Below are 26,867 nucleotides of genomic sequence, written 5' to 3'. Positions count from 1 at the left end.
GGGGGGGGGGGGGGGGGGGGGGGAATCCCTGTTAAAATTTAGAAATGCTTGGGGGGGAAAAAAGAAAAGAAAAACAAAACAGAAAAAAACTCTGTTACCATAACTAAAATTCCTGAAATCCCATGCTCTTGTATTTAAGTGAAAAGGTGGAAGGCAGTCTGTGCTGGGAAGCAGCACCGCTCTGGGAGCAGCCTGGAGACTACATACCTTGGGCAAGTCACTCAACCATGTCCAGATTTGGCTTTATGAATCCACGGAGCAGGCAAGAGAAGAAAAAAGAACGCTTGCTTACCTCTGCCGACGTCTGGTTCCCACTGCACAGCCAGAAGAAGGCCGACAAATCCTGGCCTGCCAGGGGAGGTCACCATGTCAACACAAGGTGGGATAAAACACATACTAAACATGGCCACAGCGGCCAGAACCAAATCTTTCATTAGTGGGGACGGAGGGGTAAGTGAAGGAGGCCAGGGTGTGGGATGGAGGGGGTGGGGAACCAGGCTTTGGCATCGCGTGTGGTGTCAATAGCAAACACCTGAGAGACCTGGGCAGACAACCACAATTTCCATAGGCTTCCTGGGATTGGGCTGCTGCTGCCTGGTGCCTTCTACCTGGACAGGGAGAAGCAATCTGTTGCCTTGCTCTCCAAGATTTCACCAGGAATGCAAAATAAGATCACACAGGCCCTGCTCTACTTCCTGCGGCAGGAAGGTGGAGGGAGACGCCCAGTAGGATTTCCTGGGTAAGGGATGCTCAGGTGGCCAGCCTGCACCATGCCCTCGCTTCCCAGGGGGCTCCAACTCTCCTTTGCACCTTCCAGTGGGACACAGCTCTTGCTCCCAGACTGTGCAGTCTTCTTAGCTCCATTCCTCGGGCTGTCAGTGGGCTCTGCTAAGTGAAATGCGGAAAGGAAAAATAGATTTGAGGCTTGGCCAGACTTGGTGTGCACCATGACATCTGCAGTGTTGCCTTCTGAAAGCATTCTTCCAGCAAGAACTTAAATAATGTTTTCCAGGAGCCTGGGGCTGAGGCCATCTGGTTCCTCCCACAGCGCCTGGATGCAGGGGACTTCAGACCACTAATGTCTGCCCTTCCCAGGGGGATTGCCCACCGACTTCCGCGAAGGATCCGATGTTCTGATAACCCGGCCTCCGTTTAAAGGAGTTTCTTCTTCTGTCGGGGGTGGGGAGGACTATCAGTTAGGAGGACTGTAGATTCTTGGTCACCGTTCATGTGTGTTTTTGTTCCCCACTAGCATGATTTCGAAGGACACTCTACTCAGATGGAGAACTTAGTCCAAGTTTATGAAGCCCATCTCCCGGCCGTGCTGGTCCCGTTCTCTGAATGAGGTGGAGGAGGGTCGCAGTGAGTGGGCTGCGAAGCGGGGCACAGCTGCATGGGGGGCGCCACGCCGCCGCCGCGCGCCTCCGTCTCCCCAGCGGGACAAGGGGACGATCAGGAGGGCTCCGCCCGGGACGGGTGGGGGACGCACGACCCGGCGCGCNCCTGCGCTCCTGCTGCTGCCGCTGCTGCTGCTCGCCTGCCCCGCGTCTCGGGCTTCCCAGGTCAGTGCCCTCCCGCCTCTCGCCAGCCCCGCTCGCCCGGGACCCGACGCCAAGTCCGGACCACCTGGGCTTACCGCTTGCGGGGCTTGGAGCCGGTTCACGGGGTTCCCCCCCGCCCCCCGTCTGTCACCTGAGACGCATCGCGGGGCCGGGCGCCTGGGAAGACCCGGGCTGGTCCCGCCGTGGGTTCCGTGCGACAACCTCGGTCCGCTGGGGACTCGTGGGCTGGAGGGAGGTTTCCTCGGGATGTAGGGGACGTTGGGCTTCGGTGGGTCCCCGGGGGGGGGTGTCCCGGTCACCCCGTTAGGTTAGAGGCTGTCCCCGCCCTCCAGCTCCCAACATTCAAATTTCCAACTGAAATCTCATTCCCACCACTGCCGACTTTTAAACGCGCGCGGACTTTGTGAGCGGCGTTTGCGCTGCAGCGCAGGCAGAGGGGGGCCCGGAGGTCCCTGAAGCCGCCTCGCCCCGCGCCTGCCGGGCCTTAGATTTGGGGCTACATTTTCTTTCCCACACGGACACTCGGCTTGCTGCTTCGTTTTTCTCTCCTTGCCGTTTATATTTGTTGGAGCCTCCCTGGATTTATTTATTTGACTAGATTCACTTTTATGTTAACCAGTAAGAACCGATGATTAAAATTAAAAGAATGCAGATGAAATTGAGTCTTCGGAAGGTGGAACTGGAATTGCTGAATTCAGAGCCAGCAACCACCAGACAGGCTCTGGCCGCCGGGGACCCCTCCCCTGTGATGGGCGTGGCCCGTGGGCAAGCGGGGGCGGCCACCCCAACAATACCATCCACAGCAGTGACAGTAACCCAAGGCGGAAGGAAAGCACGTGCTTGCCGAAAGCCTGATGACTGCCAGAGTCTTTGCTAAGCACCTTCCAGGCTCTTCATTCTCAGAGCAGCCCTGTCAGCCGGGGGCCACTGGCATCCCCGTTTTGGGGAGGAGGGCCTCACCCAGGGAGATTGTGACTTACTCGAGGTCACACAGCCAGGAAAGAGTGGAGAAAATTCAGTTTCTCTCCTTGAGTTCCAGACCTTTTCCCTTCCCCGCGCATTTCGTGTGTAAATTCCTGAACCAGGAAGGCACACTCATGGTCACGGAGAAGCTCCTGGGGTGCAGGAAGGGACTCCAGGCAGGGAGAACTCAGTTCAGGCCTGCATTGAGTGGTATCAGTGCAGAAGTGATCAGGCACACCGCAGAAAGTCGCTGAGCCACCAGGCAGCAGAAGCTCGTCTCAGGCCACAGTGGACCCACCAACAGAGCAATGGGTCTTCCACCCGCTTTGCAGAATACAAAACAAAATGAAACATCAGGCTTAGAGCTGAGGGCCTGAAGCACAGGGCAGGTGCATGCAGTCGGAGCCCTCAGAGGGCTTTAGACCAGCCTCTGTGGACAATTCCTTTTGCTCCCTTTCCCTCTCACAAGGCTCAGTGAGGCAGGGACAGGAACCAGATCTCCCAGGAACGGAGCTGAGAGAGCTCACTTTTCTGCCTCTGCAGCGGCCACAGAGCCAAGCACTGCCAGGGTCTCACCTGTTTTCCGGGTAACCCGGAGAGACAGCAGTAGGTCCCATAAGATGAGACAGTGGCAGGGCAGGCCCCCCAGCGTCTCCTTGCACATCCTGTCCCTCCCCTCTGAGGGCTCTGACTGGATGCACCTGCTCTGTGCTTCTGGTCTCCTCTCTGCCCTTGTGTGTTCTGTGATGGCCCTGTGAAGGGCTCTGGAATAGGACCGATCACGTGTACTGGGGTTTTTCGATAGATGTTGAATTTATTGTCTCTTCTCCAAGATAGGGCCCCAGGGCCAGGCACCATATCTGGGATTTTTACCCAGAGACCACATATAGCAGGAGCTCAGCAACGTGAATGGAGGGTGGCCATGCTGGTGCTGGTTTGAGCAGGACCAAGCTGCGTAGTCTCTGGGCTGCATATCACATCACCTAGGAAGCCTCTAGAAATCTTGATGCCGGCCTCATCTCAGAGAATCTGATTCCACTGGCCTGGGTCGGGGCTCAGGCATTAGTATTTTTAAAAATTGTCCCTAGTGATTTTAATCAAGCGGGTGCCTGAGACCCAATACCCAATGGAACCCCATCCTTCAGAGTTAAAAAACTATGGACCTAGGAAAGGGCCATGGGCAGAGGAGTTCAGAGTAGACAAAGGATTGGAGTCACGAGGACCTGAGGTGACGTGGCGTACCTGGAGTTGACCTGATCTGAACACATTATGAGCCTGGGGCTCTTGAACCCAACAGTAAGATCTGCTGGCTGGTGGAGACTCAGCTGATGTTTGGAGAATGGATGGCACCCATGGGACTATCTCTTGCCACAGAGGAGATGGGTGGGGTACACGGCAACCTACGGACCTCTAGCTAGAGGCAGCAGGAATTCCTCAGGGCAGCAATGCACAACCCTGTCTGGGCTTCCTCTGTTTACCAGGAAATGTGCTCACTTTGTTATGTTAGGTGAAAGCCCAAGGGAAGCATGATGGGTGTGTGTTTTTGTGTGCATGTGCACCTGCCCATGTGCCAGTGCCTGTGATTGCAACTGTGTGTGAGTGAGTGCTTGTATTTATGATCGGGTGTGTATGTGCATGAGTACCTGTGGTGTGTCTTCATGTGCGCGCTCGAGTGTGTGTGTGTGTGTGTGTGTGTGTGTGTGTGTGTTACAGAGTAGGGGCAGGGGAGGGGGAGGCTGCTTTCTGCAAGGGTCTGGAGCACCAATCTCATGGGGATGGACAGTATCGTCTCCTCCCCTGCAGTCCTCCATGGCTTTCCAGTTGTGTCCTTGTCAGCGCATCTGTCCTGAGTCACATTGCAGGGGTTTTGTGATTAGCTGGATGGGAGCGGGTGGTCGTGGGCAAGGGGAGCAGGTTGAGCAGTGTGACCTGGGGGTCCCATGGGTGGAGGGCCTTTCTTAAAACCGCTGCCCACTCTGTGGCCTTCCCGCTAGAAGAGAAACAGCCTCGTTGGGGAGACCAGAAAGGAGGACACGTAACAACCCCCTCACGTCCCCTCCCCCCGCTAGCCCTAGTGAGAAAGGAGGGCAGGGTCTCAGCATCCTCCTTGCCTGTGGGGTGGTTCAGAAGGCTTGCCCTGGTGCAAAACTTCTCTTTGTGAAGGTTCTCTTAGCTACCTTCTCCCATTTGCTTTTTACGGTTTAATGATTTTTTTTTTTTAATGTTTTATTTATTTCTAGGAGAGAGAGAGACAGCGTGAGCAGGGGAGGGTCAGAGAGAGAGAGGGAGTCACAGACTGAAACAGGCCCCAGGCTCTGAACTGGCAGTCAGCACAGAGCCCGACGCGGGGCTCGAACCCACAAACTGCGAGATCATGACCTAAGCGAAAGTCAGACGCTTAACCGACTAAGCCACCCAGGCGCCCCCACGGTTTAATGATTTTTAAAAAATGTTTTTGGTATACATTTCCATGATTTTTACCATGGAGTTATATTCTATTTGTGGCAACCACCACCACAGTCAGGATACTGTTCCATCAGTCCAGAACTGATCTGTCCTTCATCACTGTGGTTCTGTCTTCTCCACGGTGTCATGTAAATGGAATCAACAAGTGCATAGCCTTTTGAGTCTGGCGTTTTAAATTTAGCATAATGCGTTTAAGAGTCTTCCATGTTATTTTAGTCTGTATAGTTGTTTTGCTAATGCTATAACAGTCATATTCCATGGCATAGGTGTACCAGTTGTTTTTTTTTTTAATTAGGTTTATTTATTTTTGAGAGAGAGACAGAGCGTGAGTGGGGTAGGGCAGAGACAGAGCGAGACACAGAATCCGAAGCAGGCTTCAGGCTCTGAGCTGTCAGCACAGAGCCTGACATGAGGCTTGAACCCACAAACTATGAGAGCATGATCTGAGCTGAAGTCAGATGCTTAACCAACTGAGCCACCCCGGCATCCCAGTGTAACCCAGTTTGTGCATTGGTTCGCCCACTGAACTGAATGATACCTATGGTGTCATTTCCAGTATTTGGTGATTCCGAATGGAGTTGCCATAAACATTCCTGTACAGCTGTGTGTGTGTGTGTGTGTGTGTGTGTGTGTGTGTATAAATATTCTTTTGGGCAGATATGTAGGCGTGAGATTGCTGGGTCATATGGCAAATGCATTCTTAACTTTGTAAGAAACTGCCAAACTATATTCCATATTAGTTGTGTCATTTTACATTCCCACCAGCAATATATACAAGACTGTGTTACTCTACATCCTCACCACTTAATATTGTCCACTTTGTTTGTTTGTTAATAAGTCATTCTGATAAGTATGCAGTGGTATCTTACTGTGGTTTTGACTTCCACTTCTCTAATGACTAATAACATTGAGAATCTCTTCATGTGCTTATTTGCTATGAGTAGTCTACTGGGTAAAGTTCTGTCCATCTAAAAAATGGATTAATTTCTGGGGTGCCTGGGTGACTCCATTGGTTAAGCATCAGACTTCAGCTCAGATCATGATCTCATGGCTTGTGAGTTCAAGCCTCATATCGGGCTCTGTGCTGACAGCTCAGAGCCTGCAAACTGCTCTGTATCTCTCTCTCTCTCTCTCTCTCTCTCTCTCTCTCTCTGCCTCTCTCTCTCTCTCTCTCTCTCTCTCTCCCCCTNTCCCCCCCTCTCTCTCTCAAAAATAAGTAAACATTAAAAAATGGATTAATTTCTTATTATTCAGTTTTGAGTGTTCTTTATATATTCTAATTTCAAGTCTTTTTCAGATATGTGAACTGCAAATACTTTCTCAGTCTGTAGCTTGTTTTGTTTTGCATTTTAATTTAGGTCTGTGATCCATTTGGAGTTTATTCTTGCATAGAGTGTGAGTTTTATATTGGGGATCACTTTTTGCATATAGATTCCCCATCGTTTGTTGAGAAGATGATTCAATTGCCATTGAATTGTCTCAGCAACTTTGACAAAAATCAGTTCATGGCACGTGTATGGGACTATTTCTGCCTGTAACACACTATCTTGATTACTTTAACTCTATAGTAAGATTTAAAATCAGGTAGACTTTAAGATTTTGTTATTCTTTTCCAGAATTGTTTTGACTATTCTAGTTTCTTTGCCTTTCCATTAAAATTTTAGAATTAGGGGAACCTGGGTGGCTCAGTCACTTATGCATCTAACTTTTGATTTTGGCTCAGGTCATGATCTCACAGTTGGTGACATGGAGCTGAGCCCTGTATTGGGCTCTGTGGAACATGTTTGGGATTCTCTCTCTTTCTCTCTCTCTCTCTCTCTCTCTCCTGCTGCCTTTCCCCCACATGAGCACTCGTGCACTCTTTCTCTCAAAAACAAAAATGAAAACATTAAAAAAATAAAATTTTGGAATTAGCTTGTCTACTTCTCAGAAACAAGAAATCCTATTGGAATTTTTATTGAGATTAAATTAAATCTATTGATCGACTAGGGGTGAATTGGCATCTTAACAATATTTAATCTTCCAATCTGTGAATTATATGTCAGTCCATTTATCTAGATCTTTGATTTCTTTCATCAGTATTTTAAAATTTCCAACATAAATATACTTTGTTAGATTTATACCTAAGCATTTCATCTTTGGAACTCCTTTAAATGGTATTGTTTTATTAAATTTTCATTTCCCGTGTATAATCCTAGTATACGAAAATCTCATGGATTTTCCGTGTTGACCTATTTATTATCCTGTGGCATTGTGGGACTTGCTTATTAGGGAGTTTTTTTGTAGATTCTCTCAGATTTTTTAAATAACGATTATATCTTCTGTGAATATGCGTAGTTTTATTTTTTCTTTCCTATTTATGTGCCATTGATTTATTTATTTAGCTTTATTACACTGACTAAAACCTCCAGAACCATGTTGGATAGGGACATGAACATCCTTCCCTTGTTCTAGAATTTAGGAAGAAAGCATTCGGTTTTTTTTTTTTTTAACATTGTGATGCTAACTATAGGTTTTTCTGTCATGTTAATATTTCCATTTATCAAGTTAAGATTTCCTTTGAGTCATAGTTTGACAGAGTATTTATTATGAATGGTTGTTGAATTTTGTCACATGCTATTTCTGCTTCACTTGGTATGATCCAGTCTGTTAAAAAGGTGGATGACTTTGATTGATTTTCTAATTCTGAAACCCGCCTTCCTGTCCCAGATAATCCTAATTGGTCTTATTTCTGTATTTATGTATATATTTTTCTATATTTCTGGATTCCACTAGCTAATATTTCATGAATATTTTTGTCTGTGTTCATGAGGGATATTGGTGTATAGTAGGGGCCAGCAAACTATGGCCCATGGGCCACATCTAGCCCACTGATGGTCAAATCTGGCCACACCTGTTCATTTACATATTTCTGCAGCTGCTATAGCCCTACAATTGCAGAGTTGAGAGGTTGCAACAGAGAACATGTGGGCTTCAAAAAATAAAGTGTTTACTCCCTGGACCTCTGTGGATAACATTTGCTGACCCTTGGTTTATAGTTTTCTTCTACTCCCTTTGCCTGGTTTTGTTATCAGGGTCATGCTGGCTTCATAAAATGAGTGAAGTGTTCCCTTCTCTTCAGTTTTCTGGAAGAGATTGTGTAGGATTTGTGTCAGTTCTTGAAATGTTTGATAGAATCTACCAATGAAATCATGTGGGCCTGGAGATTTCTTTTCTGGAAGGTTTGTTGTTTAAAAATTTTTTTCTTAATGTTTATACAGAGCACGAGCATGGGGAAGGGACAGAGAGAAAGGGAGACATAGAATCCGAAGCAGGCTCCAGGCTGTCAGCACAGAGCCTGATGCAGGGCTCAAACTCCCAAACCACGATCATGACATGAGCCGAAGTCAGACGCTTAACTGACTGAGCCACCCAGGCGCCCTCTCTCCCTCCCTTTTCTGGAAGGTTTTAACTATGAATTCAATTTCTTTGACAGATACAAAACTATTTAGGTTAGGTTTCTCCTTTGGGCAATTTTTGGTAGTTTGTGGCTTTCAAAAAATTTGGTCTGTAGTCCTCTCTCTCGAGTCAACTGCTTTTAAAAACCCTGGAGATTACTCCACATTTCTAAACAACTGATCTCCTGTAACGACAGATACTTTATGCCATTGTTCACTGCAGAGCCAAGCAGTCTACTATGATTAACTTCTCTTCTTGTGTAAGTAATTCTTCAGTCGTCCTGAAGTTTTTCCCCTTTCCTCTCAGTCAAATACATAAGCACAGCGGTTTCCAGAAGCTCTTTCCTATTCCACATTCTGTCCGGGCTGTTTTCCCCGGGAGCCTGTTCTCGCCCGTCCGGCTGACCCTGACTTTGGCTGCCGGCTCTTCGGAGCTGGAGTCTATGTTTTATAGATCATATGTCTTCCTCTTTCTTGGCTCACTCCCTTGTTTTTCTGAATGCATCCTCAGGAAAATGATGTTTTACTCTGCTCTCGAGAGGCGTTCCGAAGTCACGGCCCTACTGTAGATAGTGCCCTTTTCCTACACCGACCCTTGAAAGCAGCCAGCAGCACACATTATGCCCAGGCTGTCCTTGGGGAACACCCTCATGTGGGGCTGCGGAGCCTGTGGGGAGCGAGGCCAGAGGAAGAGGTAAGAGCTGGCCCATCCAGTGTCCCCTCCTGACCAAATCGGGAGAGGGAGGTGGAGGAGAGGATGCGAGACTGTTGAGACTACTCCTTGGTCTGCCATGAATGCCATGGAGAAGGCACATGTGCCCGGAGTCTAGGCTGAGATGGCTTGTGGGTCACTTCAGAGCTCAGATTGCAAGGACACCACGATTGACCAGGGCTGTCTGCACAAATCCATGGGGATGGGCTGACGCGACAGGGACACGTGAAGCACCCAGATCTAAAACAGGCGTACAGGGATTCTCCATTCTTTGAGAGTTTGTGTTGTGCCGCTTGGCTGTCGTGAAAGCCCTAACATTAGGACCTGTTTTCACTGTCTGAAAGAAATCCGGGGAGGATTTTTGCTTTTAGAGAAAAGGTGAAAAGCAGAAACAGCGGTCCGCGTTGGTTTCACAGTGAGCAGCGAGGGTTGGCGCCACCACGCTCCTTCTCCGGGAACCACACTCGGCATCTCAGCATCCAGCCCCCAGAGCTTCCGGCTGTGCCCCCCGAGCATCTGAGCTCCAAGCTCGGTGTGGGGAAGCTTGAAAAAATTTCCGTAGAAATTAATGGTGGTTGCATCTTCGCTTTAGGCCACTTTGGCTTACAAAGGGTTTCCTAGGAACCCTTTCTTTNGAGCGGACCTTATCTCACAAAACAAATGTCTGGTGCCTCCAGTGGCCCAGGTCCCAGGATCAAAACAGACAAGGACCTTGCTTTTGGTTTCAGAAGAGCTGCCCTGTATATGAATTTGGCAGACCTGGGTGACAATTTGAGCTGGGCTCAGCTGGGCCGTTCTGCTGATGTGCTCCAGACCCAGCCCCTCCGGACTGGAAGCCTCATTTGTCTGCGACAGCTGCCGGGTGAGCTGGGCTGGCTGCTCTAGGGTGGCCGCACGCAGCCTGTCAATCTCCAGCACGCTAGCCTGGCCTTTCCACATGGTGCCCATGGCCGTGGGCCAAGACTGAGCACGAAGCACAAGACTCCTTGAGACCCTGTTCAAAAATGAACCTGGGATCTGGGGTTGATCCAGCTACTGCGACGTCAGCAGATCAGGACAAAACCGCCATTGAAAAGATAGTTTGTTATTTTCAGTTCCCAAGAAGATGGGGCACGCCTGGCCTCATGAGGCCTCAGGAGAGAACAGGCAGAGAGATAGAGCAGGAAACTTCTAGAAAGCCTTTATTGGGGTTTCTGAGGGAAGGAATGGGTAAGACAGGGTAAGGGAGCTAACCAAGTTGAGACTGGCAAATTTGACTAATCTCAGCAGGGTTGTCCCTATAGTTGCCTGATCCTGACCCTGGGGCTATGGAGAGGGGGGCCTGGGGTGAGAGGGGGTGTTAGTGTCTCCCTCGCGCAAGAGCCAGATAAAGAGGCGGGGGATGGTTCTGGATTGGTCGGCTTGCACATCAGACGTGTGCAGGGAGGTGTTCAGAGTGCTGAGTGGTTTGCTGCCTCTTGGAATTTGCTAGCCCTGAGAGGGGCAGTCCGTCCCAAGTCAGCAGGACCCCAGATGTCAAAACATCAGACACAGAAACTAGACAACATGGTTCATCTAGATCCAGCCTTGGAACTGGTGTATCGCTTCCACTACATTCTCTTGGCCAAAGCAAGTCACAAGCAAGTCACGAGGCCAGACTAGATCCCAGAGGTGGGAAAAAAGATATCCGTCTTTTGGGGAAAANCTGGGGTGGGGGTGGGGGTGGGGGTTGGACTGTGGCTGTTCCTGCAAACTTCCCATCACAGTGACCCAGAGATTTCCTCTGCACAGTCACTTGTCTTTAGACAAATGTGTGCAGTCAGAGTGAGGAGGCGTGGCAGAGAGGCCTTCCCGGCACCTTGGGCTTTCTCCAGCGGTCCTCTCCTTCCCCTGGCACCTTCAGGAACGGGACTCGAGTCCTGTCAAGGACACCACTAATTATAGAGAGGAATGGAGGCTCCCTTTGCTCCCATAGGATAGCTTCTGGCCCCAGTTTTGGGTGGTGGGTATTGACAGTGTGAACGGTGAAGAATGAGGTGTGGCCTGCTAGGGAAGGACAGTGTGACAGGGCGGCACAGTACTTTCTTGGGTCGGCCTGGAGTCTTTTGCCCCACCCGGCCTGCTCACGCTAGAGGACCAGTCCTTTTTGACACCACACTTGATTCCAGGCAAACCACACCATCTTGCTCTGTGCAGCTGCTGGCCTCACCATCCGGGCACCAGCCCTCCCGCCGTGCCTGCCCAGGCCCGCCTCCCAACCAGCTGCCCCTGCTCCACGTGCCCCTGGAGGAAGGGCCATCTCTTGGCTGTTGACAGAAGCCTGACTGTTGCTGGGCACTCCCTTGATCCGGAGGGACAACAGTGGGGCTCCTGGGCTGTCGCCAGCCTTCGCGGGGCTTGTGCAGCCCTGGCGCCCTGGGAGAACATCAGGGCAGACTCCCTGGGTGGGAAGAACTTTCTACATCCTTTCAAACCCTCCACCAGAGTCTTCCATGCTTCTCAGTAACTGCCTAGGACCTAAAATTAGGCCATTACATGCATTTTCATGAAAGAAAAAAAAAAGCGCCTATACTTTGACAGGACTCACATCTACCCATCTCAGTAAATAAACTCTGTACCTCAAGGAAGTAATCATTTATTTTCCCTGCATGTAGGGAAACGTGTGCCCCTGTGGCAGTCTGGGCACCAGAACCCCCCTAGGGAGGCAGCTAGATGGGAAGAAAGGCCCCACGAACTCATCCTGATGATGGATTTCCCAGTTACATTGAGATATGACATCAGAGAACTGGAGGGCTAGGGAGAGGTTGGTGGCAACTCAAGGCACCCAAAAGCCCCCACGCTGCTTGCTGGCCCCACTGTTGCCCTCTGGATTGGCCAACGACTCCGACATTTCTCTTTATGCTAGAGATTAAAGTGCCTCTAGACCCCCCGCAGAAGGGGAGGGAACACTGCCAGCCCAGGAGATGCCCTTCACTCTGCTCCCCTGGGCTGTGTTTCCCATCTCTGCAGGAGGGGCTGCGGTCAGAGAGCATGACCTGCAACCAGGAGCACTGCCCAGGAAGCTGAGAGAATCGATGCTTCTCAGCTTATTTGAAGAAAGGGAAAGCACTACAGAGTTCCAAGGCAGGGAGAGGTGTCTGTCATATCGGAGGCAAAAAAGAAACAGAAAAGCTGCTTCCAGAGATGCAACAGACACCAGTCAGTCATTTACACTGTAGTGAGAAAACATACACACAAGTTAGAATCAGCTGAACATGTCAGTATCACCTCAGAGACTTCTGTGATTTAGGCCTTTTGTCTGATTGCATGATTCAAGATTTTACCCTTTCAGAAGTTACCCTTACAAACAGGTGAGATAATGTGTTCATTCAGCAACTCTGTCCCGAGAGCCAATCCTGCTGCCAGGCCAGGCACTCTTCTGGGCCTGAGGAGGCAGCATGACCCAAGGCAGTTTAGCAAGTGGAAAAGACTCAGAGCACATGGTCCATGTCTTGCCTCCCACTCTTCCTGGCTAAGTGCCCTAGGGCAAGCCCCTGCCTCCGATGACTCAGTTTCCTCCCATGAACAGTGAGGATAACAGACATATGCTTCTCACAGGATTGTAGCAAGGAGAAAATGAATGTCATTCAAAGAACAGGTTCATAATAAGTGCTCAGTATGTGCTAGGGGAGGGGAAGCAGAGGCAGACACAGACCCTGCTATCACACAAAGGAGAGAAAAACTAGAGAAATGTGAAAAGTATCATAAGGCAGATAACTGGAATGGGGTGCTGTTTTGAAGGGAAGCCAGGAGGCTACTATACCTTTAGTAGGCAGGTACTCTGTGATAAGAGGGCTTTGATGTGAAAGTGGAAAGACAGAGCCCGACTTCTGAGGACCCGGGGCAGATTTTCTGGACAGAGGAAACCGCCAGTGCAAAGGCCCTGAGGTGGAAACAAGCTTGCTGGGGTGTGTGGAGAAACACAGATGAGGTCCAGACACCGCAGTTCAGCGGATGGAGGAAGGCACTCAATCTGGGCACAGTTGGCAGTGGCAGGACTTGATCACACAGGGCTCTGTAGGCAGAATAATGGCCCCCAAAGATAGCTATATTCTTATTCGTGGAACCTGTGAATCTGACCTTGATTTTAGCTCAGCGAGACCCGTGTCAGACCTCTGACCTACAGAACTATAAGATAATAAATTTATGTTGTTTTAAGCTGCCAACATTATGTTGATTTGTTCTAGCAGCAGTAGAAAGCAAATACACTCAGCTCCACAGTCAGGGAGTTGGCCTTATTGGTAGGGAGCCATTGGTGGGGGTTAAACAAGGATGTGATGCGGTCTGGCCTCTGACCTCTGTCTTTGGGAAGCATGGGTCATAGGAGGGAAGGTGAGGACATGGGGAGAGCAGGTGGGACACACGTGCGGTGGTCCAGGACAGATCATTCCAGTCTTGCCATTGCCTGCCTGCCCAGAACCACTTGGGCTTGTTGACTAGTGAGGGTAGGAAGATCTGGAAGCACAGCACATCTTTTATTTAGCCTTCACAATCATCCAGGCTAATTCTTACTCTGAGAATAACGACTCCCAAGATGCCGAATCTCTCACCATGTCCAAGCTCAAAGCAGCCGTTTCATCTGTTCCGTTCGCTTTGCCCGCACTGCCTGTGGGGACCAGGCCCTCCCTCCAGTCTGTCCTCTCTCCTTCCCCTCTTCAGAGAAGTCAACCACAGGACACCTGGTTTTCTGGTAAAACCCAGATGTCGATTTGCATGAGTCACATGAATCTGAGGTCCTCTGTGAACGTGAGCACACATGTATACCACATACTGAAGCAACCAACAACCGAGTGAGAACGTTCCTAAAGGGTCTATGTATGTGGCAGGGGACAGCCCACGGAACTGAGAGGGGCCACCAGTAGACTGGATGCCTTCTCTGAGACCCTCATCCTGGTTCTCGTAGGCTGAAGAAAGAGGCAGAGTTTGCTCTCTGAGTGGATGGGCTAGATGCAGTGTGGTGCATAAGGTAGCCATGCCATCCTCCAACTGGGTGTTCCTTAGCCTCAGTTTCTCTAGCTGTAACATGGAGATAATAGTGCCCGCCTAGTAGAGCTGCAAGGAGGACTGACTGAGATAAAGATGGTTCTGTTTTCTACAGCAGTGCCTGATGTGAAGTAGGGTACTTGGTAAATATCTGTGGAACCCTGAATAAATGAATGGATGGATGGATGGATGGATGGATGAAAAGATGCTCTATATTAAATTTTGCTTAACATGCCCCATTTCTGAGGTTCTGAGGTCCTCCGGTTGTGGAGAGAGGCGAGGGGAGGGCCTATCAGGTGGGCTCCAGCAGGGGACTATGGCTGGTTGTGCAGCACGGCTCTGTGTGTGTGTGCGTGTGCGCGCGCGCATGCGCATGTGTGAGCTGAGCTCTCTGCTGGCTGGGCGTTACGTTCGCTGAAGATCATGCCGGTGCTGGTAAGGCACAAACAGGTCTGCAGGTGGGTGGTGGCTAGACAAACGTTAGCTGGGCAACAAGCGGTTAGCAGGCAGATGAAAGAAAGAGGGCAGGTTTGGGTGGTAAGATCAATACGATTGTCCTGACCTCACACTTCATTCCTTCATCCCTCATTCATTCATTCCTTTGTTGATTCATCTAGTATGAGCTCAGAGCCTCTTCTCAGTGAGGAGGGTACCCAGACGTCTGAAAGTGGTTTTCTGCTCTCAGGCATGCAGAGCAGCCCAGGCAGTGGTGGGCTGAGAGGGTGTCCAGCAGAGGCTGCAGTAAAACGAGAGGAGTCAGGAGATGGACAGAGGCAGGGCTCATGGTGGCTCTCCATGTCATGACATCAGGATCTGGAGAAGGCATGCTGGGGTTTAAATCCTGGATGTGTCACTATGGCCAAGCGACCACTTGGCTTCCTTGCCTGTAAAAGTGGGCATAAAAACGTGCCCACGACCTGGCGTTGTCGTGAGCATTTAACCAGTTACTTGTGTGAAGTGTGGTGACGGTGCTGACTCTGGATTCCCTCTGTCATCATCACTCCCGTGGTCATTTTAAAAGCTATACAAGACGGGGAATTGGGGTGTAAATATAGAATTATGGTCCAGAGCCCCAGAAGGGGGCTCCAGCTGGAGGACTGCAGTCGCTAATTTTATGTGTCCACTTGGCTAGACCATGACACCCAAATGTTTGGTCAAACACCCAGGATCTAGATGTTGCCATGAAGGTAGGTTTTAGACATGATTAGGATCAAACCAGTAGACTTTGAGTAAAGCAGATGCCTTTCATGATGTGGGTGGCCCCCAATCATAAGACCAGGATCCACCAAGATGGACAGAATTCTGTCTCCAAACTGCCTTTGGATTCAAGCTACATCAACTCTTCCCTGGGTCTTCAGTCTGCCACGTGCTTTGCAGATTTTGACTTCTCAGCCCCCACAACTGCATGAGCCAGTTCCTTAAAATAAATCTGCCTCGCATCCTCTGTCTCTTTTAGTATGCTGTGTGCATACACAGTTGTGCATTCTGTTGGTTCTGTTTCTCTAGAGAAGCCTGACAAAGGCCTTGGCCAGCCCCCCAAGCAAAATTCGCTCACTTCCCCCAGAAGCATCCACTTTCTCTCCTCTTCTTGGGTGCTGGGTAGAGGTCACTGGAATGAGAGAAGGTGAAGGAGTGATAACCCTCCTCTGACTTGCTCTAAAATTAAAATAACTTCTGGAGAAGAAACATGCACGAATCCGATATGACTCAGATGCGGAGGGCTTCGAGCCTTGGCTAGCAGGCACACATTTGGCAAGTGTGCTCTGTCCTTTCATAGACCTAACGGCATCAAAACATCTGTGTTCCCATTAACAAAATGCTGACATGACACATAATTGTGGCTTAGAAGAAACCAATTCAGGAGACGGCCCCTCTGAGGTCTGAGGGGTCATCTGTGGCCGCCTGGAGGGGTCTCGGGTTCTACTGTCAGCAAGGTGGCTCTCGGGGATTGTCACTGTCTCAGGACCGTCACTGTAAGGAAAACCACTGAGCCAGGTCTTGTGAGAACAAAAGCCTCAAGGACCACCCCCATCCATGCACACCCTTGGAGCTTCACCCATGCCCTTAGGTACCTTGAGAGCAGGCTCTTGAATTTAATTTACAAACTGAGCCCACATGGCCAGAAGGCATGGATGTAGTGGCAGGGGTCAGGTCCTCTGCGTTCTGGCATGGTGATGGGGTGACCTGAGGGGGGGGACACATATGGCCTTTGTCTTTATCCACCCCTGGCTCAGCAGGAAGGGTGTTGAGGTATAAAATGGCTATGGAGACCCACCTCTACTGGGGTACCGGTTAGTTTCAGAGAGAGGCGAGTGTTGTAAGCTCTGATGAATGTCCATTAGATCCTCCAGAATAAATATTAGGGGAGAATGGGTTGGGGAGAAGGTGGGCAAGATTTCCCCGTGGGGTAGCAGGGTGTGTGGAATATGGTTCTGTGGCTGCATGACTTCCAAGAGCTTTAGGACCAGTGCCCCCACCTTCCTGGCTCTCAGCACTGGCCTGTGTGTTCCAGAATCATCTAAGCCACCTCCACCCCAGCTTGGGAACAGCTAGGCATGGTGACTTCTGTTGCTACTTCTTCCACTGGCTCATGTCTTTCTCTGCAAACCCTCCACTGGGATTGAGCGACATGAAGTGCCCACCCATTTGGATTGAACACGGACAGCATAAATCCTGGTCTTTTCTCCTCAAAGATGGAAGAGTTTCTCTGCATATCTCTTCTTGGTCCCATTTCAAAGAAGTTATTAACTCAAAGAAGTGGAAACTATTTTTCACTATTTATTGTCAATGGCATAAGCCAGGCATGGAGCCAAGGTTTTGAACGGATGGAAACTTAAACCATTTGAGGGGATCTCCTTAGAGAAATATTAACAATGCAGCACCTGGGTGGCTCAGTCGGTTGAGCGTCCGACTTCAGCTCAGGTCATGATCTTGAGGTTGGTGAGTTCGAGCCCCACATCGGGCTCATTGCTGTTACCACAGAACCCACTTCAGATCCTCTGTTCCCTTTTCTTCCAGCCCGTCTTAGCCCCTCCCCTGATTACTCTCTCTCTCTAAAAAATAAAAAGCATCAAAAAATTTAAAAAAAGGAAAAGTATTAATAAAAATGAGGGCCCCTTGAGGGCCCTGGAAGAGGCCTTTGAAAGTGGGGGCCCCAACGTGGTGACCTCCTCAGCCACTGGGGTATGCCCCCCTTCCCTGTGTGGAGCCCTCCCCTTGCCGGCCCCATCTGGATTTGACCTATGCCCAGTCATGGCTTTGGTGAGCCTTCTCACCTGAGTGGGAGGAGGGCTGTAAAAAGGCATGTGGAGCCTGTGGTTGTTTTTTGCAGTTGGGGTCTGAGAACTCGAGATGGGAAGGATCTGCCCAAAGCCAGGCTTTGCTGTGGGAGGGCCAGGCTGCCATGCAGGGTCTGGCCTCCTTCCTGCCCCCCCCCCCGACTTGAGGCCCTGCCAGCCCCCTTGGCCAGACCTTGCCAAGGGCTACGTTTGCAAAGAGGAAAGGACTTCTTTCTGGGCTTCTGCCCCTCTCAGCCCGGAGCAGGAGATGGTAATGGGTGTGGGAGGGGAGGTGACCTGACAGGTGGACCCCCTTCCCCAGCCTGAGGAGAGGACAGGGGTCAGAAGTGAAATTGAGGCCCAGGGTCCTCAGTGTCGCTGTGCTTTCTGACATGCATGCGATGTCACAGCCAGTGTCGACAAGAACGAGCTGCGTCCTGTGGTCCAGCCTGTGCAAGATGACCCTGGAGTATGTGTGCATGTGTGTCTAATCCAAGTTCAAAACAGACAGAAAGTTAGCAGTGGTTGTCTCTGATCATGGGACTTGCTTATTCTTTGTTTTGAAGTGTTTTCAGTATTTTGAATTGTTTTACAGGGAGTATGCTTTCTATGATCATGCAAAATGATAAATCATTCTTTCTTGGTGTGGAAAGGAGAAACCCTTAGCTCCTCAGTCCCCCTCCAGTGTTCTTTTGTTCCCATACTGCCGACCTCCTGAGCCCTTGGCTTGGTCTGTAAGGATTCCAGCCTCATCGCCCAACCCTGCAGATGAACCCAGTGATGTCTGTGCCCGAGTCCCACTCCAGGCAACAGATTCTGAGAGTGGCTCTCAGGGGATCCATGTCTAGCACTTTGGGACCAAGGAAATCCCCTGTTAGTAGCAACTGCCGTACAGACCCATCAAACCTCATGCCAAAAGGCAATTGTTCTCTCTGTTCCCTGGCACCCAGGAGCACAAGGATCTTTTCTTTTCTTTTCCTTTTTCTTTCCTTTCCTTTCCATTCCTTTCCTTTCCTTTCCTTTCCTTTCCTTTCCTTTCCTTTTCTTATTTTAATCTTGGAAAGTTTATTTATTTTTTACTTTTTCCATTTTTACAGAAGTATAATTGACACACAAGCACAAGGTACAGCATAATAATTTGATACATATATATATGTACATATGTAAATGTATATGTATGTGTGTGTGTATATATATATATATATATATATATAAAATGAAATAATTACCACAGTAAGCTTAGTGAACATTCCCTTCCAGAGCTACAGGTTGTTTGTCTCTTGTGATGAGAACTTTGAAGACCTTCTTTGTTAGTCACTTTCAAATACACAATACAGTACTCTTCACCATAGTCACTATGCCGTTCCTCACCTCCGCGGAACTTATTTATCTAACTGGAAGTTCATACCTCTTGACCCCCTTTACGCATTTCCTCCACACCCCCCAACCCCTCAACTCAGGTGACCATCAATCTGTTTAGTGTTTTAGATCTCACATATAAGTGAGTTCATATAGTATTTGTCTTTCTCTGTCTGACTTATTTCACTTTGCCTAATGTCCTCAAAGTCTCTCCATATTGTCTCAAATAGCAAGATTTTCTTATGGCTGAGTAATATTCCATTGTGTATATATATATATACACACCACATGTTACAATTTTATTCCCTGTCGGCGGGCACTGACAGGTGTGAGGCGATCTCACTGTGGTATTGATTTGCATTTCCTTGATGATAGATGATCTTGCACATCTTTTCGTGTACCTCTTGGCTATCTAGATATCTTCTTCTTTTTTTAATTTTTTAATGTTTTTAAAATGTATTTCTGAGAAAGAGAGACAGCGTGAGCAGGGGAGGGTCAGAGAGAGAGGGAGGCACAGAATCTGAAACAGGCTCCAGGCTCTGAGCTAGCTATCAGCACAGAGCCCGACACAGGCCTCGAACCCACAGACCGTGAGATCGTGACCTGAGCTGAAGTTGGACGCTTAACTGACTGAGCCACCCAGGCACCCCTGGATATCTTCTTTTAAAAAAAATGTTCAGGGATCACCTGGGTGGCTGATTCGGTTAAGTGTCCAACTCTTGATTTTAGCTCAGGTCATGATCTCAAGGTTCATGAGTTCAGGGCCCATTAGGCTCTGTGCTAACAGGGCAGAGCCTGCTTGGGGTCCTCTTACCCTCTCTCTCTGTCCCTCCCCCATGTGTGGGTGTGTGCCCTCTCTCTCAAAATAAAGAAATAAACTTTAAAAAAAAAAAAAGAAAAATGTCTATTCAGTTCCTCTGCCTATTTTTATTTATTTTATTTATTTTTATTTTTATTTATTTTTATTTTTCCTACAAATAGTTTATTGTCAAATTAGTTTCCACATAACACCCAGTGCCCATCCCCACAAGTGCCCTCCTCCATGCCCATCCCCCTGCCTATTTTTAATTATACAGGGTATTTTGGTTATTGAATTTTATGAGTTCTTTCTATATTTTGGATGCTAACACCTAATCAGGTATATGATTTGCAAATATTTTCTCCCATCCTCTAGGTTGCTTTTTCATCTTGTTGACGGTTTTCTTTGCTGTGCTGGAGCTTTTTTAGTTTTATGTAGCCTCACTTCTTTATTTTTGTTTTTGTTACCTTTGCTTTTGGTGTCAGAGCCAAAAAAGATCATTGCCAAGACCAATGCCAGGGAGCTTACCCTCTGTTATCTTCTAGGAGTTTCATGGTTTCAGGTCTTACGTTCAAGTCTTTAAACCAGTTTGAGTTAGTTTTTGTGTATGGTGTAAGATAGGGATCCAGTTTCATTCTTTTGCACGTGGCTGTCCAGTTTTCCCAGCACCATTTATTGAAGAGACTGTCCCTTCCCTATTGTGTGCTCTTACCTCCTTTGTCATAAATTAATCGGCCGTAAGTACATGGGTGTATTTCTGGGCTCACAGAGTTCTTTGTTACACCTACTTTGTTCTGTTAACATCACCCCAGTGAGGATGGAGGCAGGGATGGGCCAGGATTCTGAGATCTTCCCTCAGCACGTCCGCCTGAAACCCTTCCATCCTGCCTGGGATGAGGCCTTTCTGTGCTTGGTCTTGAAGGTTTTTCCATTGTGGCTGGCGAGGTGAGCACTTAGGAGGTTGGTGCCTGTTGTCCACTGTGCGGGTGCTGGGAAGGGCTCTGGAAAGTACACGTAGAAGCAGAGGACAGCTGTGCCTGGACCTAGGAGCCAGTTAGGCACACTTGATGGCCTGGCGGCTGAGCGGAACCTGGGCCTCTTTTCCTCCACATGCTCTGCCCTCCTTTCTGTACTTCCCGGAGCCCCATGGCACCACCCCCAGGCTCCTGGAAGAGGCCTTGGCTCTGATCTCCTCTCCCCAACTTCAGAATGTAGCTGCTCCATGTCCCCTGGGGCAGCTGTGGCCCAGTGAGCCCTTTCCCAGCTGTCAGGGCCCTGGCCACCTTGTACAAGAGGGAGACAGCTGCTCGCTGGGCTTGACGTGGTCAGGAGTGTTTCCTCCGGTCCCACTTCCTGTCCCCACTGCCTGTCTCCCTGACCTGAAACCTGCACAGGAGCCAGAATTCTACTCCTGTGAGTTATGTGGCTCGAGTTATAGAGTTATCAGTTGCTAGTGCAAATTAATCAATAAGACCATTCACCACAGAGGGATGTGTGAAGAGCAAATGAGGCAGCGCATCAGGCAGTGCACTGGGGCACGTGCAGCGGGGGTTGGGGCCTAGGGGTGGTAGCTCTGGGATGGATGCCCTCCGTGTTCCCATTCTGGCCCTACCACTGCTGCGCTGCATCATTCAGGGGCTCTTGCTTGATTTTCAGCCTGTATATTTTCATCCATGAAATAGAGACGATCCCAGGCCTTCACGGGCTTGCTACCAGCCAGCAGGACTCTTTGAAGTAGAAATGGCTGTGTAAACTGTGAGGAACTCCACAAGGGTAACACATAAGTCATGAAGCCATCTTTTTTTTTTAATTAAAAAAATGTTTTTAATGATTGTTCATTTTTGAGAGAGCACAAGCGAGGAAGGGACAGAGAGAGATGCAGAATCAGAATCCGAGCTGTCAGCACAGAGCCCAACATTGGACTCAAAGTCACGAACTGTGAGATCAAGACCTGAGCCGAAGTCAGGCGCCCAACCCGCTGAGCCACTCAGGGGCCCGAATCATGAAGCCATCTGTAAAAGCAGCTTCTGATCACGTCTTGGCCTTTTGGCTAAGATCAAGTGTATAAGCGTCTTCTTCTTCTTCTTCTTCTTCTTCTTTTTTTTTAATGTTTTATTTATTTCTGAGAGAGAGAGAAAGACAGCGTGAATAGGGGAAGGTCAGAGAGAGAGGGAGACACAGAATCTGAAACAAGCTCCAGGCTCTGAGCTGGCTGTCAGCAGAGAGCCCGACGCGGGGCTCAAACCCACGAACCATGAGATCATGACCTGAGCTGAAGTCAGACGCTTAACCAACTGAGCAACCCAGGCGCCCCTTCTTTTTTTCTTTAAGGGAGGAGAGGTGGGTGTGGGAAACCCATTCTGGGTGGGATGTCCTTGCAGTGCTAGGCAGGTAGGGGATTGCAGGAGGTCACTGCCCGGGTGCCCCAGAACCTGCGTGGGAGCGACCACGATGGGGGAGAAAGAAGGAAAACAAACAAAACCGCTCTTCCCAGCAACTGCATTTGGGGCTGGGCCCAGTCAGGCCCCAGCTAGGGTGGAGACCAAGGAGCCCCCATGGGTTAACAAGTTCCAGGGGCCACCGGGGATTCAGCCTTGTCAAAAGCGTCCATTGAATCGGGCCAGTGAGTCATCTGTTTGGTGAAATCCCCAAGGTGCCGCGGCCTGGCAGCCGCCTTGGGAGACCGGCAGCGGCTCTGACTCCACCGAGGTGGCAGGGCGCCACTGGCGAGGCTGGACGCCACCCAGCCTGCGGAGGCCACATGACTCCCAGCCACCCTGCCGCCTTTGAGAAAATTATTAAAAATTATAAAACCAGTCCTCACTGTAGAAAAACAAATTAGGCATAAAAGATAAAATTTAAAATGATGTATAAGCCTATCCTGAGAGAGAACCCTGATTATCCTTTTGATGCTCACCTTTGTTCCGTGCAGGTAATGAGTCAGGCTAGACAAGGCCCGGCCGAGGGAACGCACGGACCCCGTGTGACTCCCCCCAAGGCCAAGGTCCTACTGTGTTCACCCCTTCTTTAGTCCTTTTCATGTCCTGGCTCTAAAGGGCAATTAAGACTGGAAACCTTGAGATTTTTATCACTAAGTGTGACTCTGGGTATTGCTTTCAGTTAGTCTTTATCATGAGAAGCACTGTTCTTTAAGCTTTTTACTGTTTTTTACACTTTATAGGATTTTTAAGAATTGTTTACTTATTTTTGAGAGAGCGTGCACGAGTGGAGGGGGGTCAGAGAGAGAGGGAGACAGAGGATCCAAAACAGGCTCTCGGCTGTCAGAGCAGACAGAGCCCAGTGTGGGGCCCGAACTCACAAACCGTGAGATCATGACCTGAACCAAAATCAAAAGCCAGACACTTAAACCAGCCGAGCCACTCAGGCACCCCTGTTTTGTAAGCTTTTTAAAAACCATCAGAACTGGGTGTTGACTTTCATTGAATGCTTCTTTAACTCTACTGAATTACTTCCTTATTTGCCTTGTTACATTTTTTAAAGTACAGGAACTGTTGAGCATCCCTGGTTTGCCTGGTTTATGTTTTATCATCCGTTTTAAAAAATGTTCAAGAGAGAAAGAGAAAGAAAGAAAAAGTTCACGAAGCCCAGATTTCAGATCATTAATTCAGAGTGAGAAATTAAGCAGTACTTTTGAAGTAAGACTACTGATCATAAGGCACTTTAGTTTGCTGTTCAACCTCCCAGTCATTTAGAATCATCAATTCTGCGCTTTGCTCTGAAAAGCAGGAGTTTTGTTTTCCTTGAGAAGCGATCTGGCGCTAGGATCAGGCCACTTCGTCAGCACCAGATGTCAGACGCCTTGGGAGGCCACTCTCCCATGGTGCTTAGCAAGCCGCTAGGGTTTGGGGCCCAAGGTTCTGGGTGGCTTCTGGAAGCTGAGGGTGAGTGCGTGGTACTGAAGCAGCCACAGTGGTGCTGGTGGTAACGGTGACTTTTTCTCTCCCCAGAACTGTCTCAACAAACAGCAGCTCCTGACGGCCATCCGCCAGCTGCAGCAGGTGCTGAAGGGCCAGGAGACACGCTTTGCCGAGGGCGTCCGCAACATGAAGAGCCGGCTGGCCGCACTGCAGAACTCTGTGAACAGACTGGGCCCAGACGCCGCCCCAGGTGGGTCCCCACATCTGCACCACTGGGGCCACATGCAACACTCAGGCCCTTCACCTGTGGGTTCTGTCCGCATCCCCACCTGCCCACGCCACGCCCTGTCCCCAAGTGGATTCCCGTGCCTTCCCCTGCCTTGCCTCTTGCTGGGGACCCTGTTTTAAAACCCTGGTTGGGGGGCACCTGGGTGGCTCAGTCAGTTAAGCATCCACCTCTTGGTTTTGGTTCTGGTCATGATCTCATGGTTTGTGGGTTCAAGCCCCACATCGGGCTCTGCACTGGACGGCTCAGAGCCTGGTTGGGATTCTGTCTCTCCGTCTCTCTGTACCCCTCCCCTGCTCATGCTCGTGCGCTCTCTCTCTCTCTCTCTCACTCTCTCTCTCTCAAAAAAATAAGTGTTGAAAAAAATAATAAATAAATAAATAAAACCCTGGTTGGTAGGGTGAGTGTGTTTAAAAAAAAAAAAGCGCATCTGCTGGCTCTCCTCTCTCCCATCTGAATGTCACCCATTTCCCCTCAGACCTTGCCATTCAAGGCTTGCTAATGCTCTCGTCTACATAGTATTCTCACAGAATTCTCAAACAGCACCACTCTTAGAGCATGAGCTGCTTTTCCCTTCCCTGTCCCCCAGGGAGACTCCAGTTGGTTCCATTTTTTAAAAAATTATTTTATAGGCTATTTTTTTCCTAGCAGTTTTAAGTTTAGAGCAAAACTGAATGGAAAGCCTAGAGAGTTCCCTCCCCGAACACACACACCACCTCCCCTCCACAGCGTCCCACACCAGTGTGGCAGGCCTGCTACAGTCCACTAACCCACACTGGCTTCAGTTTCTCAGGGCTCACAGTTAGTCCTCTGACCTGCGTCCCCCATTAGTGGGAGGGGGTGCTGCTGAGGGCAAATCCTGTTTGGTGAGGGTTATGGTGCCCTCCCCCGCCCCCCCAAGAATCCCTCCCCTGAGAGTAGGACTCTGACAGACACTGGGCATTTTTCCTGTTGTCCCAGTAACAGCTTTCACTGCAGGGCCATTGGATGGGTGGTTGGATTTCCTCCGGCCCCACCTCAGGATGACAGGAGTCAGGGGGCCAGTCATCTTGTTTGTTCTAAGTCATGAGCCTATGGAATATCTGTCGTTTTCTCATGTCAGACAGTTTATCAGGGGCCTCCTTTGTTGTGTGAGGTGAAGTTTCTGGGGGAAGGCATTGGATTCCCTACCTCTTCAGAGATTACAGTAGCAAGTCCAGAGCCTCCCCAACACTGAGTCACTGCTGTTTTCCTTGACTCCGGCTCCACCGGTACAGAGTCAGACCTACCTGCCAAAGTCCTCGCACTCTCCAAGGCACCGTGGGGCCCCAGCCTTCAGTGGGCTGCCGACAGCCAGACTCCCAGAGGCAGGCAGGGCGTCCTTCCTTTGCGCTACAGACGAGGAAACTGAGGCCAAGAGAAGTTAGCAGCAATAGGTACCAGATCCGACTTTCCCCCCGTAAGATGCTCAACTGCATGGCTGCTTTCTGCTTTCATAGGATCATAGCTCCTATATGGTCCTTGGGAGTTTCCAAGAAGAACCTGCAAGACTTAATTCATAAGACCACCCTGCCTATATTAGAGGCTTCTGTCCACTAGAATAGACAGAGAGGTAGCTATTGTTAAATTACTGAGCCTCTTATTGCCAGATTCAGGGTCTTTCTTCCTTGAACCAGACAAGATTTTTTTTAAGTGGCCAATTCTCTTTTTATAAGATTTTTTTAAGTTTACTTGTTTAATTTTGAGAAAGAGAGAGAGCAGGGGAGGGGCAAACAGGGAGACAGAATATCAAGTTAGCTTTGCACGGTCAGCATAGAGCCTGATGTGGGGCTTGAACTCAAGAACTGTGAGATCATGACCTGAGCCGAAAGCAAGTCAGATGCTTAACAGACTGAGCCACCAGGTGCCCCTGCCAATTCTCTTTTCAAATATTGTCCCAGTGCATTCTCTCTCTCTCTCTCTCTTGTGCTGGATGTGGAGGCAAGCAGATGTCAGGATCCTCACTGCAGGGTGGGGGCTGGGGGGCTGAGCCTGGGCCTGAAGCGTGCAGGTAGTAGGGAAGTTATCTTTTACTTTCTTTTTTACTTTAAAGAAAAAGTTTATTTATTTATTTTGATAGAGAGCGAGTCGGGGAGAGGCAAAGAGAGAGGGAGAAAGAGAATCCCAAGCAGGCTCCACACCATCAGCACAGAGCCCAACGCAGGGCTCTCATAAACCATGAGATCATGACCTAAGCCCAAATCAAGAGTTGGACACTTAACCAACTGAGCCACCCGGGCACTCTGTCTTTTACTTTTTTTTTTAAGGGCATTTGCTGGGAGTCAGGAAGAATAATTTCTAGTCCTGGAGAATTCTTGGCCTTCCTCTTTCTGGCTTCTAAGAATCTCCCTCCTCTTTTCCCAGCCTTTCTTTCTGGGGAGCATCACAACCAATCAGCATCAGGGCTTCTCCAGGCAGCCTCATTCCGTTCGTGCTCCCAGTGTCAAGGATTGCTTCGCTGCTGATCTCATTCCATACACAGTAACCGCGTTCCAGAAGGCACAGGAAGCGTCCCTGTGGCCCTGTACACTCACCACATCATGCTCATAATGAACCAGCCAACGGGCACGTCCTTCACTGGACAGAGGCCTTTGGCTCCCATTTGAGAAATGGCTGCGAATTGATTTTTAATTGATCTGTGCCCATTTATTAATTCCACCAACACTTACTGAGCACCTACCGTGTGCCAGATACTGTTGCATCTACTCAGGTATGATTTACCTGTGAGTTGCTCCAACAGGTAGATTTTCTTTTTTGAGGATTTTTTTCCAGAGTTCTCTACAGGCCTTGTTGTTGGTTTTTTTATGCTTATTTCTTTATTTTGAGAGCAAGAGAAAGCATGAGTGTCTGTGTGCAAGTAGGGGAGAGGTAGGACAGAAGGAGACAGAGAATCCCAAGCAGGTTCCTCGCTGTCAGCATAGAGTGCAACACGAGGCTTGAACCCACGAACTGTGAGATCATGACCTGGGCCAAAATCAAGAGTCGGATGCTTAACCAACTAAGCCAAGCTGGCACCCCTCATTTTTGAGGATTTTAAAGATTTCTCATCCCCAAAGAGACCCTACTCCTTCCTAAGGATATCCCTTTCAGTACAATAGAGTAGTTGAT

At 49.3% G+C, this 26,867-nt stretch overlaps 1 protein-coding gene across 1 annotated transcript in view; it reads left to right on the top strand.

Moving 5' to 3' along the window:
- Positions 1-227: 227 nt before the first annotated feature.
- The window catches only part of FBLN7 (fibulin 7), a 47,861-nt gene continuing 21,221 nt past the window's right edge, over positions 228-26,867 (top strand). Inside the window, exons 1-4 of the mRNA XM_077773496.1 lie at positions 228-379; positions 569-725; positions 1,347-1,562; positions 23,546-23,705. Coding sequence (XP_077629622.1) covers positions 228-379; positions 569-725; positions 1,347-1,562; positions 23,546-23,705 — 685 coding nt within the window. The remainder of the gene's footprint in view (positions 380-568; positions 726-1,346; positions 1,563-23,545; positions 23,706-26,867) is intronic.

The sequence above is a fragment of the Crocuta crocuta genome, unplaced genomic scaffold, assembly GCF_008692635.1.
Source record: "Crocuta crocuta isolate KB4526 unplaced genomic scaffold, BGI_CrCroc_1.0 scaffold67, whole genome shotgun sequence".
In the NCBI taxonomy this organism is placed as follows: domain Eukaryota; kingdom Metazoa; phylum Chordata; class Mammalia; order Carnivora; family Hyaenidae; genus Crocuta; species Crocuta crocuta.
Note: the sequence above shows the minus strand (reverse complement) of the source record. Positions and strands in the feature narration are given on the sequence as shown.